The sequence below is a fragment of the Rutilus rutilus genome (genome assembly GCF_951802725.1).
Source record: "Rutilus rutilus genome assembly, chromosome: 11".
NCBI lineage: Eukaryota > Metazoa > Chordata > Actinopteri > Cypriniformes > Leuciscidae > Rutilus > Rutilus rutilus.
Genome location: NC_140216.1, coordinates 7,268,823 through 7,291,114, shown reverse-complemented (window position 1 = coordinate 7,291,114; position 22,292 = coordinate 7,268,823). Strand labels below are relative to the sequence as shown.

General features: G+C 38.0%; 1 protein-coding gene across 1 annotated transcript in view; it reads right to left on the bottom strand.

The window, feature by feature from the left end:
- The window catches only part of csmd2 (CUB and Sushi multiple domains 2), a 296,611-nt gene extending 276,184 nt beyond the window's left edge, over nucleotides 1–20,427 (bottom strand). Inside the window, exon 1 of the mRNA XM_084424679.1 lies at nucleotides 20,164–20,427. Coding sequence (XP_084280805.1) covers nucleotides 20,164–20,347 — 184 coding nt within the window. The 5' untranslated portion in view covers nucleotides 20,348–20,427. The remainder of the gene's footprint in view (nucleotides 1–20,163) is intronic.
- Nucleotides 20,428–22,292: the final 1,865 nt, after the last annotated feature.

The following is a 22,292-nucleotide window of genomic DNA, read 5'->3' as shown; positions in this document are numbered from 1 at the left end:
TAAAACTGTCTAACCCTGCATGCTGTTATCAGTCTAAAAGATCCTAAAAATGTAATTTTATATTTCGGAACAAAAAATGTGAACAGGAAAAATTTGGTGTAGGACATTTGCCAACTATTCTTTTTGTAATGTACAACCTTCTGACATGATGAATATGTTCATTTTCCAGTTTGTTCTGTGCTTTTAAAGGATTCATTTACATTAATGAATGTGTTGTTTGATCTGACAGGTCATTTAATCATTGGCTAGCCTAGTACAATAAAATGCTTCCATATTAAACTCCTTATAATGTCCATCTAATTATGTAAGTGTGTACTCAAGGTGCATATAAATGAGACCAGCTAAAATGACTGTAATATTTATCTGTTTTTACCCATGTAAAGTCCTAGAGCAATAATATTCAATTTTATGAGCCAATTAAATTAGCATTTGGTCTAGTACATGAATACTGTTAGCTGCCCTTGCTATTGCCACAGCTTTATCAGTGGTCAATAAGAAGTTTCCACAGCAACTCTAGGAAAGGGGAAAGAGAAGGAATGATACCACCCTTGGTTATTAATTAGACTAATTTTAATAACTCCGTATCGCCTGCAGCTCAGACTGCACTCCTCAGCATTAATTGCATTTCTCTTTTGCATACTTGTCAGCGACATCTTATAAAATATTGCACTCAATCTGAAATTTTAATAACTGTGTGTGGCTCCATCCATCAGTGAAAAGCCTGGCCTAAATTACTAGTTCTGGACAGGTCCGTAGCCCCACTTTTAATTAATTGTCCCTTCTTGCTTTAATAATCGTTAATGTTCTCAGATTTTCCTTCTCACTTTTTTTTTTTTTAATTCCATTCACTCCAGGAAACTTGCATATCTGCTACAGTCACACAGAACCCGATGGCATGGCCCGACTACTCCCTGCAGTTTATCTTTTTAATGGGAGTCTTAAATCAACGGTCAAAAGACAAAGTGGTGTGATTTTGCAACAAAATGTAACTTACGATCTTAGTATAAAACTGGTATAGGACGTTAAATGTAAGTTTGAAAGAATTGCATGCTATTAAGAAAAAAGAAAAAAAAGAAATAGAGTAAAAAAAGAAAGAAAAAGAAAAAATTTAGTCAGACAAACATGTTTACACTAAAAATAAAGGAGTTGATACTTGTGGCTAATTTCATAATCTGCCAAATGACTACCGAGGCCTCCCTCTGTGAGTCCTAAGATAATTTATGAATTAAAAATAAATGCAAATGCAATACTAGTTAGACAAACTTGCCAGCAAAGACAATAAATAAATATATTTTTAGGTGGATTTTTGCACAGGAAGTGAGAAGTTGCATATGACTGTGATTCAACCCTCTGTGAGATCTAAGCTTTACTCTTTCCTCGCCATTGTCGTTTACTTTTCCAGCAATCCATGATTTCACTGTTATATACGGTAGGGGGCGCTGTCACGGATCTTCTGAAATAGTACAGCATCTCCGGGTTCAAAAACAAGCAAAGAAAAAAGGCCCCGATATACTTAAACCAAAATCAAAGAACGAACTGGTGTGACGTCATTTCAAACAAAATCAGGTCAAAACGAAGTTCATTTTGTGTTCCTTTCAGGAGTTCGGAACAACTTGCCAAAGCAAGTAAACACCTTTGAACTACCATTGATTAATAGGCAATAAGTAGGTGTGCTCTTAGGCTCCGCCTTCTTTGACATGAAAATATTCCCTGGTTCATTTGTTCTGTTCAGTCCCTCGAGTTTGGATGTCTGCGAGTAAAAACATGAATACACTGGAGAGCCGCTTTATAGTAGAAAATGTAGTTGTAATTCTAGATGAAAGACACATGCCACTGTTTTAATGTTTAATACTGTAAAGCTGATTGCTTTTCAAACAATCTATTGTATAAAGTGGTAGGCCTACATAAATAAACGTGACTTGACTTGACTTGACTGGAATGCCGAATTGCAGAGCTCGTGCAAACATCCACATCGCCAGGATCAGATGCTTTCTGAACTACTGTTTTCTCATTGTCGTCATTTATGATGTGTTTTTAATTTGTTGTTGAAAGGTAACAGTATTGCTAACAGTATACAGCTGCTCAAAAACTTCTTTTTACCCCAAAGTGAAAGAACGAAAAATAACTTGGCAGTGAGTATATCGGGGCCTTTTATCAGAAGAACCGGATAGGTGTTGTTTACATGCAAATGAGCTAATGTGATCAACAACATTAAAAAAAAACAACACTTTAACACACGCACACACACACACCACACCAAACCAGAAGCTAAACCAATGTAAACGTATACCTAATCCTACAGTTTATCCATTTATTTGATTCTTAAATGGATCAGAATTTATGTGGGTTTAGGTGATTAAAGCAGCATTAGGAATGCATAATTAGAGGACATCTGTTATCACCAAAGCCCATATTCCATGAAAACAAACCCAACACACCCGCTAACAAATGAGAACCCAGCATGTCCACATATAGCACATGTTTGTCTAACATATCAGAGTGGAGATTACACTGAGATTACGCTTAATGAAAAACCAAGCTCGATCAGCATGTCACATATGCACAAATATTCAAAACATTTACCGAAAGCATAAACTCATATAAAGCTCCTAATGCAAAGATCCTATATGTTCAACATGGAATATAATCATGTAAGAAAAAAAAAAAAAACATTTAAAAATACATTTTCTTATTCAGTTTGCATAAACTTTGAAGGATTTTGTAGGATAACTTCCGAGCACAACTGGGATTTGGATTTCTTAAGGCAGAAAGCTTTGCCTGCCAGCACAGAATTTTAATAATTAAGTGAAAATGTATCTGAGAAAGGAAAAACCTGAGGTGCTTTTTATAAACTAAGAATTTCTCAAACAACTGGAAAACAGTTGAGTGGTATTCAGATAATCCGCTCTTGGCCAGTGGCCACATTCAGTGCGGTTTTCCAAATGATAATGGAACAGACTGTTTAGGATTTGGAGGATGTCTCTCTTTGAGTTTAAAAGGCATGGTGTCTGTGCTAAAAGCACTCTTGACACAAATTATTTAGGCTAGAAAGTGTCACAAAATAAGATGCTAAGCAAAGAAAGCTGGGATTCATTTGGGAGCTGTGGCTCTTTAAGATTCATTTCAAGCCTGTTTGCTTGACTCATATTCTAACCATACTAGATTAGCATAAAACTTGAAACTGTGTACTTATTTTGAGAAGACAGAATGTGCAAGGGCAGGTAACGATCCATAATTTTTGCTCTCAATCCAACGGAAATGTTCGTGTGAGGTTGTGCCAGCATGAACCATTGTGAAAAACACTTGACCTCTGGATACAGACTCCTTTATGGCTCTGTGGGGCTTTATGGTCTTCTGTGAAGCACAAGAATGTCATTTCACCACTGAGAGGAATGCTGGCAAAAATGAAGAGATTCATTCAGTCTAAAACATCAAGAATCTTTGTCCAGCAGAGAACAAGAACAAAACGTGGACGCATTCAACATTGCGGTTCATCCTAAATGAACTACTGCTCCAGAGGGACAGATGCATGAGATTCTTCCATAATTAACCTTCTAATAAGCAATGCATGGTTTTGTACACAAAAGCAGCGTTTTCTCTCTGCATCTATTGTGAGGACAAAGAAAATATGTTGTCTAATTAACATAGAACATCCTGATCAATATAGGTCCACGATTCTTCCGTTAAAAACCTTTAACACAGAAGAAAAGTCGATGTTTTATGTGAAATGGCACTGAAAGGGGTCGCAAACACAATATAGACTCACAAAACACTGAGCATGGGGCTGATAGTCCCAACATAAACCATCACATTATTTTTGTGTCAAACAAAGAGACGCAACAACACGATTGCGCAGCTATGTGATTCAGCTTTTTCTAAAACAGTTCAATAAACAATAAACTAAACTGATTTCAGACAAAATACTGCCAGATACTTTGTGTGTTTTTCTCCGCCAATTTGTTTCCATCAAATGCACCACAGGTTTTTATTGTGAATGAATCAGCGTTTGTGAGATACTCGGTTTAATGAATGATCCAATAACTCACTCGTTTTGTTTCTAACTGAATCAGCATTATTGAATAAATCGTTAGAGTGAATGATTCAATGGCTCATTCATAAAAGCATGCATTCTGTAGCTAAATGAATCAGCGTTTTTGGACAAATCAGTTGAGTGAATTATTCACTTGCTCACTCACACAAAGACAGTAATTTGATTTGTTCCGGAATGAATTAGTGGATCAGTGATGAATCAGTGATTTATAAAGAGCTCACTTGTCACCACCTACTGGTGTAACTATGTAACCTGCAGTAAGAGTTACTACAATTGGTAGCCTATTGGTCAAAAGCTAGTTTTCATGCAGCCCAATAATCATTTAATGTTTCAGGTGATTGTTCAAAAGGAATCAAAAGCCTTCATGTACTGTAAAAATGTTTAATCAGGTAGCCTATATTGTGAATTTTTTTTTTTTTTTATAATCTGGAGATATTTACTATCATTGTTTAGAGCAGTGGTTCCCAATTCCAGTCCTCGTGACCCACTGCTCTGCACATTTTGTATGTCTCCCTTATTTAACACACCTGAACCAGATCATCAGCTCATTAGGAGAGACTCCATGAACTGAACTGAGTGTGTCAAATAAGAGAGACCTACAAAATGTGCAGAGCAGTGGGTCACGAGGACTGGAATTGGGAACCACTGGTTTAGAGTATATCAACAGTATGTTCACATATACACATAGATAATGCAATCTGACTGGAAATCAAAACTATAAGAAAAGGATGAGTATTGGATGAAGAGTGGGAAAGAATTGTAAGCATTCAGCTCTGCATTCATAACACAATGTCTCCAGTCCAGAACAAAGCCATATGCTCAGCTGGTGAATGTGGAAGTATCATTGATCACAGTACAACTTAAGGTGCTTTCTACGAAAATAAGGTTAACGTTGATGGATAAATTGTTGAAATAATGACTTTGTGTTATACCAGGCATGGCATCCTAAGAAAATATTTGATCATATTTAGACAAAAAAAATTAATAATTTGTTGGGAAACATATAACGTATGTTTACGCTTATAAACGTAGTATAGGATTTCTTTTTTCACAAATACAGCTCCTTTGTCACATTTTAAGTGAACTGAAGGAAGTTCAATTATTGTTCAATTGAATTCATCGAGCTGAGAGGAAAAAGGAAATGCATTATGTAGCCGCTTAATGAAGGGTAACCCCCACTCTCTCAGCAGCAGGTAATTTCTTTCCTTGAGCCTACCTTTACAAATGCATTATGAAAGTAACAAGTGAATGCAAGAGATCTGCAGTGCTGCATAAATCTCCAAGAGGCAAAAAAGCTCCATAGTACTTTATTCACAAATGCTTCATTGATTCTTCAATAGAGTCCCACACAGTCACAACATCATGTGTCTGTGTGGTCATTTCGCCAAATATTCTGGATAAGGCACACATTTAAACTCGTGTTCTATACTAGGGCTCTTTGCATCCGTTTAGTGTTTTCCCAGCATATTGGTGGAGTGAAGTGAAAACGAAGAGAGAGCTTTGACCTTGTTTAGCACGACTGCAGAGACCACCTCCAGAGTCAACCAATGTTTGTTTTGCCTCCTCTGTTGTTTTGCTGCTACGGGGCTGCAGCGCCTCGGCATGACACTTTGATAAATTGATCGCTGCCGTGCCGTACTACGGCAGGACAGCAATCCTTCAGAGTGCCCGCAATCAGAGATCTTAGGAGGGAAGGGGAGCGGGTGAAGGCAAGAAGAGGGGGGAATTCTCTATGAACTGTACTTAGTTCACCTCTTTAACTAGAAGTCAACACACAATCACTCTTCCATACCGCTGTTCCAAACCCTATAAGTGGCCTCCGAAGCAGCATTTTAAGGCACAATGTCTGTTCCAATCCCATCCAATGTAGCGGAAAAAGCCAGAGAAATGTAGATACATATTCTTAAAGGTGCATTGTGTAATTTTTAGCGGCATCTAGTGGTGAGGTTGCGAGGTTGCGAACAGGAAAAGATGTCGTCGTCTGAGACAGCAGAGAGTAGCCAGTTAAAGGTATAGCGGAGGATTTTCCCGAATTTTAGAAAAGAACCGCCCTCTCCACTTTTTGAAAAAATGCACATGCGCAACACTCTATCTGCTCCCGAGAGGGAACGCCTATTAAACGTGTGCACGAGAGAGCATGCACGAGCTAATCATAGCTTACATTAACTTTTACTAGCAGTGATTTTAAATGGATTTCTCCAAATAGCATGCCAAACTTTACCTGTCAAGTAGAAACTTCGCGACTGAGGCATCAGTGGGAAGCCCAACCTGTGTTTTGAGCACACGCCATCGTGTGAATCGTGTGCACGAGCATGTACGCCGGCCTTACGTAAACATATCACCAGAATGATTGACACTTAGGAGGACCAATAGTCTTGATGATCCACCCGGAAAAAGAATATCCTCCGCTATACCTTTAAGCAATGATGTTTCTTTACAAAGATAAATTAAGAAATTAGGTTTACTTAATTATTCAGTAAAACGATATGTTATTGCAAATATTATTGTTACTTGTTCATCATTGTGTCAGTGTTTTATTCGCTGACTTTAGCTAGTTTCTTTGCACAAAGAACAACATAGTGACGAAACGCGTTTGTCCCTTTAGGGCTACTGTAGAAACATGTCAGCGCATTTCAATGTAAGGGGACCCGGGGTGTATGTAGATAGAAATGGCTCATTCTAAGGTAACAAAAACAAAACGGTTCATTAAGTAACGTCTTTATTCGAAAACATAGTTATGTATATGATATTGCATTGCTGTCAACAGATCCTCCTAAATATTACACAATGCACCTTTAAGTATTCTTGTTGTAGATTTAAAATTACATATAAAGTACAAATACAATAAATTAATAAAAAATATATATTAAAAAAAATACAATTATTTAAATTAATTAAATACTGACTATTTCACCCAAAATGTCTGTGTACGGTGTATAGTTATCCTTATTGGAGTGCCACATTGTTTCTCTTGCGTCTTCTATATTGAAATAAATTGCACAAAAAGTGTGCTGTGTGTGAGGAACGCTATTATGCGATTCCATTCCAGTTTGGATGACTAGGCAGTATGCAGGAGGCAGCAAGGTTTTGGAACAGAACTCATGACATTCATTGTAAGATAACGCCAGTCTGTGTCATTGGCAGAAAATGTTGGTTTCTTTTAACTAGATTATTCCATAAAGCTTTTTATATGTGTGTGAATACATATGACATCAGCATTCGCTGCCAAAGCACAGCTTTAGAACATACCTTGGAATCAGTCTTTGAATGACATTGTTTGGCAAAAACATAATATTTATAATAGAAAATTACATTTCTATGCCTGTTATCTGCACTAAAGCAGTACAGACTAAACATGCTGTTCTTCATTTGCCCTCTCTTTTACCATCTTCCTGTTTCTAACTTTTCCCTAGCTTCTAGCAGACCAGACTGATGTGGACTGGATTGAAATTTTTGATCTTTAGCATAGATTGTTAGACAGACAGATATCATTTTACTACTTATCTATCTATTATCTGGTAAATTTCATTATATCTTTATAAGGGATAAGTTAATACAATGTAAAAATGTTAACTTAAATTCTTTATGTACACTTCATTTATTTTTTTGTATATATATATTTTTTATATTAATCACTTGACAAGGGAATCAGAAGGTTACCAAGCAACTTTGCTGCGGCGATTAATATTCATGAGCAAAGCTTTAACCATAGACATTATTCATAAATCCTGGATTTGTCCTGGATTTCAGTTGTTTTTATTTCTTTTCATGGTTAATTGAGTGAGTGTTAAAAATGCATCCGAGTAAGAAAGCATAACACAACTCATGAAGTTGGATGGTTCCAGCATTTTGTATTAAATCATAAATGGTTTTGAATAAGAAATGGTTCTGCTTTAATGGTTAAAACTAATAATGCGCTTTTATAAAGAAATGAAGTGATTTAGATTCAATGGAATTATATGCATTAAAAGGAAGAGCACAGTAAATAGCATATGTCCTGCTTACGGCATGACTACTGCTTATTAGCATGTGCTTTGAAACGTGTTGTACATTGTGAAATAGGCTGGTAATAATTTCATCAGTCCACCTGTCTTCCTGCACCTGTCAAATTTATATATCTGAAAAATGGAGATGTGGAATGTACATTAGCAAACACACTTCTGACAGAGTTAAAGTTGAGGCTAATGCTTCGCAAGCCATAGCAGATAATCTTTACAATCTCTGGAAATGCATTCCCTTTAGCTTTGCTGCCATAGCTCTGCTGTAAATTGGGCACCTAAGAGACAAATGGGTCTGACTCACCAGTTTTCATAAGCACTTCAAATCGATCATATTTCCTTTTTTCAAGGACCAGTGGAAAATGCCATTAGGGCCTGAGTTCAGTTACACCATACCAACAAGGCAGATGTGAATGGGGATTTCAAATATGCCAGCACAAGAGGAAAAACAACCTTCTTAGTCCCACAAATCTCTCTATGTACAACCAGCTGCCTTCTAATGTGTCAAAGCATTGGCTCCAGGCTCCATCATATCTGCATTAACCGAAGAATGCCCGCTATTAAAGGAAATCGGCAACCTCAGCTTTCCCGGGTAAATCCATATATTACGCTAATGTTTGCACAATGTGATTGCGGAGACCATTAATAGAAAGGTAAATGCTGTGGAAAGAGGAGAAAATTGTCTCTACTTCAGTGAGAGAGCTTCACTATTGTTTTCAGTGGGTCAACACAGTCGGGGTCCACATGACAATCGACACAGCTTTAGTCAGTGTGACAGTTTCAGGTGTGTGAATGATACCAATACCGCACATTTACCAGTACAAGCACACGGCTTGCTTGTTGATCTGAGGAGATGTTTCATATAAATTTGCCTATATGCATTTGGTAGAACAGTCAAAGGACACATTTGATCAATTTATGCATTTCACAGGAATCAAACTCATGAACTTGATGCTATAAGTGCCATGCTCAATGTTTGCCATCAAAACAGTGTGTGGAAGTTTCATGAGTATTTAATGAGGTAAACTCTGATGCAGTTTATGACTGGCTGTGTTGCTAAACAACTGACAATTTTATTCTAGCGCCGTCTTGTGGCACCTTTGGCACTGCAGTCCAATTTTCAGTGTCCTAACCAGACATGATACGATAAGATTTCAGTGACGAGCGATTGTCCAAAGACCAGACGCAACAACTATGAGACGTGACAAAATCAATAAAAAAATTAAAGCTGCAAGCAGCATTTATCGGGGTTCAAGCAGTTAAGGCCTTTAAGCACAAAAGCATCAAAAGTTATTAAGTTTTATTTGGCAAGCATGTAACCACTGACATTATAGATGAAAAAGACCATTTCTCACTAGAGAGTCCAGAGAATTGTCCTAGACTGGTCTGGTTCCGATCGGACGAAAAACCAGGGACTAGTTCGCAAAAGTAGGTTTTGGACAAAATTCGACATAGCGGAAAATTTTTCCTGCCTAAATCGAATTTGGAGATTTCCCTTGAGCCAGGGATCACAGTGGTGTAAGGCACTTGAGTCTAGGTCAAACGGCCTAAGATTTTGTACTTTTGGTTGCTGTAGCGCCACCTATGGGCCAATCGGGGTCATACTCTGATAGGTTGTCCCCAAATTGAGGCCTACCATCTGGCCAGGTTTCACGTCTCTAGGCCTTACGGTTTGGCCTGCACGATGCGTTTTACGAATCCTTACAATTACAATAGGGTTTTAGCACTTCGTGCTTGAACCCCTAATAAGAATGGAAGCTTTTTGCCATTTAAAGCGCCAACTATGGTCTGATCTGCATGAAACTCGGCATGCTTCTTCACCATGTTATGACACATATGCTCATCAATTTTGGTGAAGTTCTGAGTTTTCATTTGGGATTTATAGGCTTTTTAGTGCATTTTGTCACGCCCCTTTTCTAAATGGCCCTGTTACAGCCACCCAAATGCAAAAGTTCAACTTTTTTTCGATAATTATTGATCTAGAGAGTCCAGAGAATTGTCCTAGACTGGTCTGGTTCCGATCGGGCGAAAAACCAGGGACTAGTTCGCAAAAGTAGGTTTTGGACAAAATTCGACATAGCGGAATATTTTTCCTGCCTAAATCGAATTTAGGCAGGTTGTACTTTTGGTTGCTGTAGTGCCATCTATGGGCCAATTGGGGTCATACTCTGATAGGTTGTCCCCAAATTGAGGCCTACCATCTGGCCAGGTTTTACGTCTCTAGGCCTTACGGTTTGTCCTGCACGATGCGTTTTGCGAATCCTTACAATTACAATAGGGTTTCAGCACTTCGTGCTTGAACCCCTAATAACAGCCAACCAGAAGAGCATGTGGGCGGTCTCTCATGCGCACTGCACTTGCAACGAAATGGAGAAGTAGGCTACACAATAAATCCATAAATATTACACCATTTTAACATTGTTAAAAATACATAGGGCTACTGTGTGACTGAAACAATCTTGTCATTGAATACACTTCTTTGTTCACTGAGTTCACAGTTTGAACATTGTGGCAGGTTATTATAAATCTCTGATTAACATGGTGGAAATCGTGTGAAGCGTCATCGTATTGTGTCTGGTTGATAGTGGCTTTAAAGAGGTATTTAGAGTTAAATATAAATTAAGCTCAATCTCAGCACGTTTGGCATAATGTTGATTACCTCTTGATTACACTATCTGTAGATTTTCTTTAATATAAGCAAAGAAATATGGGTCAAAGCAAGTCACAATGGAAGTGAATTGGGCCAAACTGTAAATGTTAACACACTCAAAAGTATTGCCAACAATATGTGTGATAACATAACTGCCCCCAACCCCCAACCCCAACCTTTTCAGTGTAAAGTTTTATCCAATGTAGCCATGACAGCATACATCATAAAATGACCATAAAAAGGACGAAAACAACTTTATGGCTCAAATATAGTAAAGACGTTTTAACAGCGGAATGAATGCAAGTGATTTACTTCCAGTTTACCCATTTACTTCCATTGAAAGTGCCTCACTGCAACCTTGTTTTGTTTTTTGCAAAGAAAAGAAAGAACGAGATAAAGAGGAAGAAAGAGTCAAAATTATTTTGAACTTGTATTGAACCAGGAATATTGAATATTAAAAAGACTCAGAGTCAAGCACAATCTGAAAAGGCTGTTGGAAAGTTCATCAGTAACAAAACAAAAAACACGCTTGATTGCAATAGTCGCTTCTATAAAACCGTTTTATCATCATGGGCATCAGCTCAAACACCTCCGTATTAGGTTCACATTAAAAATGCATTCACAGTGTCTATAGTGACTACTAAGATATGCTGTTGTGTTTGCGTGAGGCGAATGTTTTAATTCAGCCTGGAGCGCAAAATGATGTCGACCTGCATGTTAAAGTGACTTAGATATTCATTACATTATGAATATTACAGGTTAGTGTTTTGTTTCTTTGCCTTGAGCAAAGAATGCTTGAAAATGGACCGGATGGCCTCAATAGCTCAGCGTTTCAAAGAGATGCTCCTGACTGAGCAGAGAGCTCACACAAGCAGTGCAGTTCAGGCAGAATTTAGTGCACTTTCAGCCCCATTACGGAGCCACAATGGCCCAGTGTTCAGATCTAACATGGGCCTTCAATGAAACTAGATTCAGTCGGCTCCAGTTAATCTCTCTGCCTCCTCCTTCTAGCACACAGGCAACGATTGAGGGCCAAACCACTGAGGAATTACTGAATTACTCATGCTGTTTCTTTTTCAGGGCTTAAAACTGCATAGCTAAGCATTTCATTTCTTCTCTCCATGATTGAAGTTGTGTCTGCAAACAAGTTTGTTTAGATTCTCTTTAAATAAGCCTACAGTTCCTTTAGTCTGTGTCTGAATGAGGGGGTAAACAAGGAATGAATGTGGCCCTGTTTGTTTATTGTGCACTCAGACCGAGGCAGTATGAAGGTGTCCCCATGCCAACGGCCAACACACGATTGAGACAGAGGATGGACTTTTAATGAAGAACTCTCTGTCGCCCCCATTCTGATAAATCCGCCCACCTCTCTTCAAGGCCGTAATTAATGGGCTGAAAGGTTGAGATGATTCCAGGGGACCGCTGGTCCAGAGGGGCCCGAAAAAACAACAACAGGATTGATGCAGTTATATCAATGACAAGCAAAATCATTCACTATCTAGACCTATACCAACAGAACTAGAAAAGGCTATGTTTTATGAGGAACTTAGTACAAACCAAATTTCACTGTTTTATTGCAAATTTGTAAACAGTTCTAAGGAATCATCTGATTCCAAGAGAATTGCTTGGGGTATAGATTTGCAAAGTGACCTTCCAGATTCAGAATGGAGCCAGATATGTGTTAAAGCCCAGAATTTGTCAATTAACACTAGATTTAAGCTGATCCAATATAACTGGGTAACGCGTCACCCCTGAAAAGTTAAACAGGTTTAACCCGGAAATCCCAGATGTGTGTTTTAAATGCCAAAAACATAAGGAAACATTCTTCCATTGTATCTGGGAATGTGAAGTGACCAAGACATTCTGGCAAAAAGTGACAGCATTCATTTCTTCAATTATTTCAAAACCAATTCCAATGACCCCTGAAATATGTGCTTTGGGTTTAATTCCTTTAAGTCTACCATTATCAAGTTATCACACTAAAATGATTGACATTTGTCTAGTCCTTGCAAGACGTTTAGTAGCATTTTACTGGAAGAACATAGAAGGTCCATCCATTGATCAATGGTTAAAAGGTCTGTCACATTGTATTGCATTGGAAAGAATAAACTACAGTATAAAGGGCAAACTAAAAGATTACCATAAAATATGGGATCTTTTTATACATTTTCTGGAAAATAACCAAATATCGATACAGGCAATATTAGATACCTCTCACTCAACTGAATGATATGTGTATATATGATGTGCTTATGTATTTGAAAATATTTGGACATGTCTATCTTAGCCTTTGTATAATAACTTAACCTGTGTAACTGATTTTTTTGGATGGTGAGGGTGGGTGTGGGTGGGAAGATAGTTAATATATATTAAATGTTTTGTTTTTTTGGAAATGTTCTTGTTATGCTTCATGTTTTTCAATAAAAATATGTAAAAAAAAAAAAAGAAAAAAAAGGATTGATGGAGGAGGATAAAGTATAATGAATTTGATGTATTTTATGTCAAACAAACAAACAGGTATAGTCAATAAATAAATGTTCGACTTTGTGAGAGAACAATTTAATATTTAATACATATTTAATGAAGGTGTGATCAGAAAATGACATGAACTAGGATTGATTGGAGAGATGCTAGGGGTCCACAAAATTCATGCATTTTATATAAATAATAATAATAATAAATAACATTTGTTGTTTTTGTTGTATTTTTATAATCTACAGTGGGATAGAAAATTGCACAGTGAAGAATGATTCATATCTATTGATCAGTGTAGTTAATTTGATTCATTGTAATACTTTCTTACAGTACATCTCTACAGCGTGATGCTACTTAACACCAAGCTTTGTTTGCCATTCATGCGTCACTGGATCGATGCTGTTTTAGTAATAGAATAATTGAAGTACTAAAATGATCATCTACAGAATGCTATTGATTATCTCATACGGGACAGGGTAATGACTCATGCTTACAGTTTAATCATTTGTTCCAATTGTCCCTTGAACTCAAATTGGCTTAGAGTGAATTTGCACTCCTAAGTCAGCATGACATCACTTCCTGAATGTATAATCAGTCTGTCATCAATGAAAATTCTGACAGCATTTACTGTGCCATTCAGTCTTGTGTTGTTCCAAACTTGTATAACTTTTTCTTCTTCTGTGGAACACAAAAGAAGATATTTTGAATAATATTGGTTACCAAACAGTTTTTCGGTTCCCATTGACTTCTATTGTATTCCACACAATGGGAACCGAAACTTCATTCTTCAAAATATCATATTTCACGTTTGGCAGGAATGTAAGAAAGTCATACAAGTTTGAAACAACATAAGGGTGAGTAAATGATGATTTTCTTTTTTGGGAGGGATCGTCAAATTGGCTTAACAGAGGCTGCGTCTGAAATCTCATACTCTCTCGGTACTTATTTTGAATAAGTAATTACTTCAAGGCCGCTAAAAAAGTATGTTCTATATAGTATGAATTTGTGTAGTATGAATGTAATCTGGACGTACTACGCCATGTTGTCATTATCATGTGACCTACCAGCGTCAGTTAAGTCGCTTCCAATTTTAGAGATACAGTAGGATAGTAAAATGTCCATCGTATGCATACTTCAGAATCTCGACGGAAGAAGTAGGTCAACCGGGTACTTACTCTTTTAGGAGTACTTTGAATTCAGACATACTTCTTTTGTCACATACTGTTTTTCACCTATATAGTAGGGAAGTACGCGATTTCGGATGTAGCCAGAGTGAATACGCACTCCTAAGTCATGTATACTCAGACCATATACCTTTAAAGGGATAGCCACCAATCATTTACTCACCCTATGTTAGTCCAAAACTGTCCTTTTTCGGAACATAAAAGAAGATATTTTGAAGAATGTTGGTAACCAAACAGTTTTGGTTCCCATCGACTTCCATTGTATTTTTATTTATTTTTTGTAGCATTTGGAAGTCAATGGGAACCAACATTCTTCAAACTATCTTCTTTTACGTGTGACAGAAGAAAGAAAATCATACACGTCTGGAACAACATTGAAGGTGAGTAAAAGATGAGATTCATTTTTGGGTGAATATCCCCATTATGAAATGTTTCTGCTGCTTACTTTTTGACCTGCTACACTGAATTGTTAACATAAAACTTTTGGGGCATTGGCAAATGAGAAGTTAAACAAGAAAAAAAAAAAACATTGATAAACCATAAAATGTATACCAACAGGTCAGAGTCTTTACAGTCTGCCATGGCACCCCAATAAAGCCTCAAATGATTGCCTATTCCAGTGTATCCCGGAGTTTTCCTCCCAGACATGGAACAAGCGCCGGCTGACAGGCGTGTTTGCAGTGACAGCACCGCCGCACTGACACGGATTAGAGCGGATAACAGGCTGCGGGAGCCGGCGCACTGCGACCTGACGGCTGTCCGCCTGACTCAGGTCTGTGTGTCTCTAAACCCCCATGCCTATACCTCACTCTTGTTCTCTGTCCTGTGCTAATTCCCCGCTCTTTATCTCTCTGTGTTATCTTTTGGCATCAGTCCACTTAACTCGCTACTTGGTTGTGTGTGTGTTAAAAGACAGGGCGAATATTACAGTCTATATGAGGAGAAAAGCTGGAGGTAGTCTGCAGTAACTAATGGCACCCCTCGGTGGAGCTCTGCCAAATAAAATCAAATTGCAGTCCTTTGACTGTGATGTTTCGTGCCAAAAAGGGACGGGGAATGGAAGCGCATAAAAGCCAGTGTAATGGAGAGAAAGAGAGGGAGAAGTGAAGAGAAACAAAACAGTTTCGGGTGGGGGAGACATAAATGAATTAACTGTGTAATCTAATCACAGCAGATAAAAGATAAGAAAAGACTATATCAAAGTTCTGAAGAGAACCTGGAAGTGACGGGTAGCGAGGCAAAAGAAATCTCCATTGTCAATCTACAACAGATAGAGGCCTCTGGATGATAGGTAGAGACCTACACATTTATATATGCTATCAATTCTATCATCATTTTGGCTCAGAAAACCAACACTGTTACAAGGTTAGAACGTTTAAACAAAAATCCATTGTAAAATATTCTGAACTTTGAATATTTGGGGCTATATTTCTCATATACACTGCTGTTTAAAAGTTTAGGGTCAATAAGATGTTTAATGTTTTTGAAATAGGCTTTCTATGCTCACCAAGACTTCATTTATTTGGTCACAAATAACAGTGACATATTATCACAATTTAATATAAATGTTTTCCTTCAAATATATTTTTAAATATTATTTATTCCTGTTATGGCAAAGGTGAATTTTCAGCATCATTACTTCCAGTCTTCAGTGTCACATGATCCTTCATAAATCATTCTAATACGCTGATTTGGTGCTCAAGAAACATTTCTTAGCATTATCAATGTTGAAAACAGGATTTTTTTTAAGTACTGACCCCAAACTTTTGAACAGTAGAATATTTTTGTGCTCTTTCAGCCAGCATCACTCAGAAAATCCAACAAAAACTTTACAATAATGGGCCCATTTGTCTCAATATGCTCCAAATCATGTTTGACCTTGAGTCACACTTTGCCCAAAAAACCCAATGTACTCTAAAGTACACTAATGAAAAAGACATCTGACAGCTGAAGACTACAAAAAAACGTTCACATACAAAAATCACTTCATGCCTGTCGTGCTGCAATGGCTTCAGCTCCAAATGTCAGATACATATTGACTAGTCTTTTAACCCAGGTCTTATGTGTACCATGATGGAAGCCAATTGAAAACCTCTTGAGTCGTAATAATTGTCATATTTGCATTTCTATATCTATGTAAATGTATCTGAGAGGCATATGTGTGCATTTCAAAATCTTTAACCTCAAACAAGAGAGATGGAAATGCAAAGAATAGCTACAAAGAAAATAAAGTCATCCATTTTTGCTCTATTTTACATATAGAAGGTTTCACATTTCATACTTTTTATATAAATATTTTATGTCAATGTTCTTCAGTCTGAGCATCATCAGAAGCATTTATATGTCCAGTGAACCCCGTGTAAGCCTTTCAAAATAAACAACTTGACCTGTTGTCCTCTAACTTAAAGGGATAGTTCACCCAAAAATGTTAATTCTGTCATCAATTACTCACCCACATGTTGTTCTAGACCTGAATGACTTTCTTCAGTGAAAGAAGATATTTTGAAAATTTTGGACCCCATTGACTTTTATTATATTTTAATTTCTGTTCTGCAGAATCTGGAAAATCAGAGAGGTTTGGAACGACATGAGGGTGAGTAAATTACATAAAAATCAAGTCACACACTCACCTTAGCCACTTTATTTTCATGTGCTAAATAAGTATCTGATGTCAAACACAGTGCATTCAAAGGAGGGAAACTTTTGGTGTACTAGTGATGCAGCTGTATAAACAAATCCACTCACTCCATGCCAAAGGCATCCTTCAGCCCTTTGGGAGCTGCATGCAAACAACAGACCTGTTTAGTAGTCTTTGCCTTTAAAGTCCAAGCAAACAGACTGACAGATGTAATTTTTTTTTTTTTGGAACAAGTTATTATGTGTGCAATGAAAAAGGATAGAGAGGAAGGAAGAGATGAATAAGCAATGGTGTGAGAAAAACAAATATTATCAGGTATGAATGTGACTGAGTATTGAGTGAAGGGGTTTTCAATGACACACAACACTGTTTGAGTGTAAGTGTTGTCTCGTTTTGAGAGAACCAGCTTGTGCTCTGCTGTACAGCTGTGCTAAATTCTCTGGTGGGCGCTGTCCATGGTCCTAATTGGACTGCAGCTGGGGATTACAACTCTAAGAGTCAAAGCAGAGGCAGACTATTACAGTCAGACTAAACTTTTAATGTTCCTTTGTTCCCTCAGCACAAAATATGTCTAAAAGCCTTTGTTTGCTAAGACGGATTTTGAGTCGTTTGTGAAGGCAACCAGCGGAAAAGACGCAATGAGCAGAGCTCACGGAGAGCTGTCCGTGGTGCTGAAGTCTTACAGAACTGTGCTATCCACAAGCTGCTCTGAGCTATTCCTTCAAGTCTTCTCAAAACACCTGTTGCCGCTGACAAATGCATCATGCTTTACATATAGCACTAGACCTCAGCTTAATAAAAGGGTAAAAAGAGACAAGAGTCTATATCAATAGACATGTGAGACTAAAGCATTAAAGAACCCCCTCCCCAACCCCTCCAATCAGCCCGGTCCACCTGGAATATCACTTGGCCCACCTTTCATCTCATGTCTGGAGCCGGGCCTGGACAAGACTGTTTCAGAATCTTTGCTTAAGTTTTGAGGGAGCTTGAAACATCCTCCCTAACGTTATCATAAACATTAAAAAATGTTGTATGTTCAAACAGCCAAAGGGATTGGCCAAAACTGAACTGAACAGCGTCATGCTCCCTCCAACATGATGAAAAGATTTCTCCGCATGCTTACAAATTCTCATGTTCAATGGAGCCTTACACCAACTTGCATCATGGAAATGCATCTGTTTCGTGACTTTGACCATTTTATGAAGACAAGTGCCATCGACTGTAAACGATTCTGGGCAAGGAAAATGGGATTGAGCCAAATATCCATGATGATGAGTTGTTAGTCATTATCTTTGGCTAAAATATGAAAAAGTGTTTCATCTCAAGCGCTTCTCCGGAGCTTCTGAGGTTGAGCAAGAGCACATGATTAACCACATTACTTTTTTTTTCACACTATAAAACAGAAACAGATGAATGGGATTCTATTTTAATGCATTCTTTTTTATTCAAATCTTTTACTTTTGACAAGATGTAGACATGGGCACAGTAAAAACAACAATCTACATATTGACATATTTATTAATAAACATTAACTAGTTATTCTATATTTTTACTGTAGCCCATATGGTAAGGTAACTAAGAGTATAAACCAGGTTTTCACTGAAGCATTTTACCTCTTTTCAATCAGCAATTTGTCGATATGCAGTGACCATAGAGCCTACATGATGAGCTCAGCCATGTCCCAGTAGCTGAAGAGGCATTAAATTTGCATTTCCTCCCAGCTAGAAAAAAGGCCCGTTTTATTTCACCAGTCATAGCTTATGCGCTAACACGAAAACTCTAAAAGGCTTCCAAGATATACTCGGTTTATTAATGAAGCATGAGAGACTCCACGGCCGGCTCTGTGGAAGCGCAGCTATATCCTGAAGCTTTAGTGCCGCTCAATGGAAAAAGTGGGAAACTGCTTGGCGAGTGCTTTACGGACTCAGTCAAACACGTTTCACTCTGCTCGTGATACTTATTCGCGGTATTAAGGGTAAACACATAAAATGTCGACCGGCTCTTTGGATTCGTTTACCAGCTTTTATCATCATGTGCCGACTAACATCAACTCCGTGGAAAACAATGCTGTTAAATCTCAGTAGCTCGAGACTGTTCAATATGCTGCTGAATTAAAGGGATAGTTCAGTCAAAAAAAAAAGAAAAAAAAAAGTATATATATTTTTTTCTTTTTAAAAAACTATCATATTTGCTCACCCTGATGTTGTTTCGAACCTGCGTGACTTTATTTTCTTGCTTACTGGAACATAAAAGGAGATGGTAGAATGACAGTCAAAAGGGACACTATAATTCGTTTCAATGTAGGCTATATCATGACACTTGTTATTAGCTAAATTCGGGCTGACACAATCAGTAGCTACGTTACTCTGACTACAACTTCTCTTCAAGGCGAATGGATGTATAGTTGGTTGGGAATGCCACAATTTCAAGAAACGCAACAAATGATGATCCCTAGTAGGCTATGACTCGGCTGTTGGAATGGAAATGTTTTATATGAAACATTATGGTAAAATGAATGTTGAAAATAGCGCAGAGTCAAAGACCTGTTTTGTTGGCATGAACCCCCCCTCTCTCTCCAGCCTCCACATACGCCCCCCTTCCTCCCAAACTCACTCATTCACTCTTGGCTCCCACACTCACGAAATCTTGCGCCACACACATACACACACATATTTTCGAAAATGGTTCTTCGACATGATTATTCATTAACCCATTTTTTCCTTGAAACCAAAAGTACCCTGTTCTTGCCCACCCACCAGAAAACCAATATCTTGCTCTGAGGTAGCCTACATGTTATTTAAAGCACAATGCAACATATTATGCTTACATGGTAACACCAAAGATATAACAAGATATAACACCAAATGCGCCTTGAAAAGTACACAAGGCTCTTTTACATTTATATACATTTCCGTACAAATAAATTATAAACTTGGCTACTGTATGTATTGACTTGTATGTTTCTAGTGAGTCTGCTGCTTATATCCATTGATGCCTAGATCCATATCAATGAAACGTAAGACCCAACATGAAATGCCATACATTTGGCACAGATTTGACAATGACAGCACTCCATCCACATGTCAGGGGTAAAAGGGTCGTATGTAGCCTCCAAGAGGGTCGCGCGCACGGCAACAGGACCACATGCAGCATAACGGGAAACTCACCCTTAACCGATGCAGCCAGCAGCCCCATATAGAAGAACAGCACCCCGCTCCAGTGATGCGCCTGTACTCCCACCTTCATTAGCGCAAAAATCCTTATACCATCCAGTTTCCTCGTCCCGTTATATGTACATCTGCACTCTGTCCTCACGAGTCCCGTTCTGTCAGGATTCAAAGAGGCTCTCATGGTGGGCTTTTTCACGGTTATCAGATGGTTTTAAAAGGAAGATTCACTTGGTGTCGGCGCTGAGAAAAATCCCAGTGCATGGAGACTGGACCCTCGCAGCTGGACTGAACCATCTCAAGCGAGCCGCGGGGTGAGCCGATTCTAATAGACGCGTTTTCTCCTAACAGCTGAAGAACTGATAATGAGAACTGTATCTGGTCTCTTCGAGCTCACATTAGCGTTACAAACGGATAAAGTCTGCAACCGATTCAGATGGATGATGCGATATAGGCTACGCCTGTACACTCCTACACGCGCGCGTATAAGTTTAATTTCTAATAACTACAACGCTGAAAATCCACGTTTCTGCCTTTCTCCCAATGAGTCACTATGAAAGGACAGCTAGGATACACTCACTGTCACCGCCCACTCGTGGAAGTGCACAGCCTTCATCACTGTCTGAATCATTTCCAGGCGTGAAAATAATCGTTTTGGGATTTCCACTTCTGGGCTCACTGTTTCAAGACTTAAGCAAATGAAATGAAGAGCGCGACTGCAGTATACAAGCTCACAGCATCTCTCTCTCTCTCTCTCTCTCTCTCTCTCTCTCTCTCTCTCTCTCTCTCTCTCTCTCTCTCTCTCTCTCTCTCTCTCTCGCTCGCTCGCTCCATCACTCGCTCACCTTTGTGCCAACAACACAAACACTCTAAAGTTTGATTGTAAAAAGAATATTATAATATACTATAATATAATAAAATAGAGATTATGTAAAAGACAAGCCTGCGACGAGGTGAAATCAACATCACTTTACCGAAAAAAACGAGATGCTTGGAAATTTAGAAATACTTTTGTTTTGAATAAAACGACTGTGAATATAAAACCATCAGCATTAAAATAATTTGATATGCATTTAAAACATGATGAAATATTGCATAACTCCAAAATATTTAAAATAAATGTATACAGGCTAAAATTCTGCATATGCTTTAGTTATTTGTTTTGTTTGTTGGCCACGTATTCACGCGCAAACAGTAGCCTATATAGCCCGTTTCCATTCACAATTACATCACGTTTCCCAATTTTTTTCCCCGCGCAAAGCGTCGTTTTTTCTCGACTCATGCGACCCGTTCAGGTGACGTAAATTAATTAAAGCTGTTTGCATAATTGTTTTTGTTCATATTTGAAATTCGATTATAAACATGCCAAGTAAGGCAGACGCAAGCCATAAAAACAAGAAAATCACGATCAGATGAAATTGAAACAAATTTATTTAAAGAAATTTAAAATGTCTACAAGATCTTCTAAAACAAATCCTCCGGGTTTTTGGGACGCATTAGGGCCATTTCCCAGGTCAACGGGGATTCATCCGCAGACACCAGAGGACAGTCTGGACAGAGCCTGCGGTAGAGTAATGACGCGCTCTGTTTTGGCCAGCAAGGGAGTTTGGCCGCATTTACCAGAAAATGCGCATGTGTTTGCGGATGAGAATGGTGGTTTCCAGAGCTACACAAAAAAACATGAAGACAGCCCCACACAGTAAGTTGTATGACAGTGTATGCTTATGTTGCCCCTAATATGCGTGAGTAAAATCTGTGTCTCCGATGCAGCATAAAAGCTTCACTAAAACATGCCAGGTCTAACCCACAACAGTCCCTAATATCAGAGGAGGTTCTGATGCTGCTTCGCTTCTGAGAAAATGATGCAATTTTTTTATTACAATACATCAGTATTAAGAAATCAACTTTCATTCAGCATTGATGCATTAAATGTATGAAAAGTTAACAGTAAAATCATTTATATAATGTTACAAAAGATTCATATTTCAGATATTAAGAAATGTTTATTATATATACATAATATTAAGAAATGTTTATTGTACAGTACTGTAAAAAGTGATCAGTTGACTTAACTTAAAAAAATTGTGGAAACCCGTTGCCTTAAAATTAAGTAATAAACTTAATGCGTA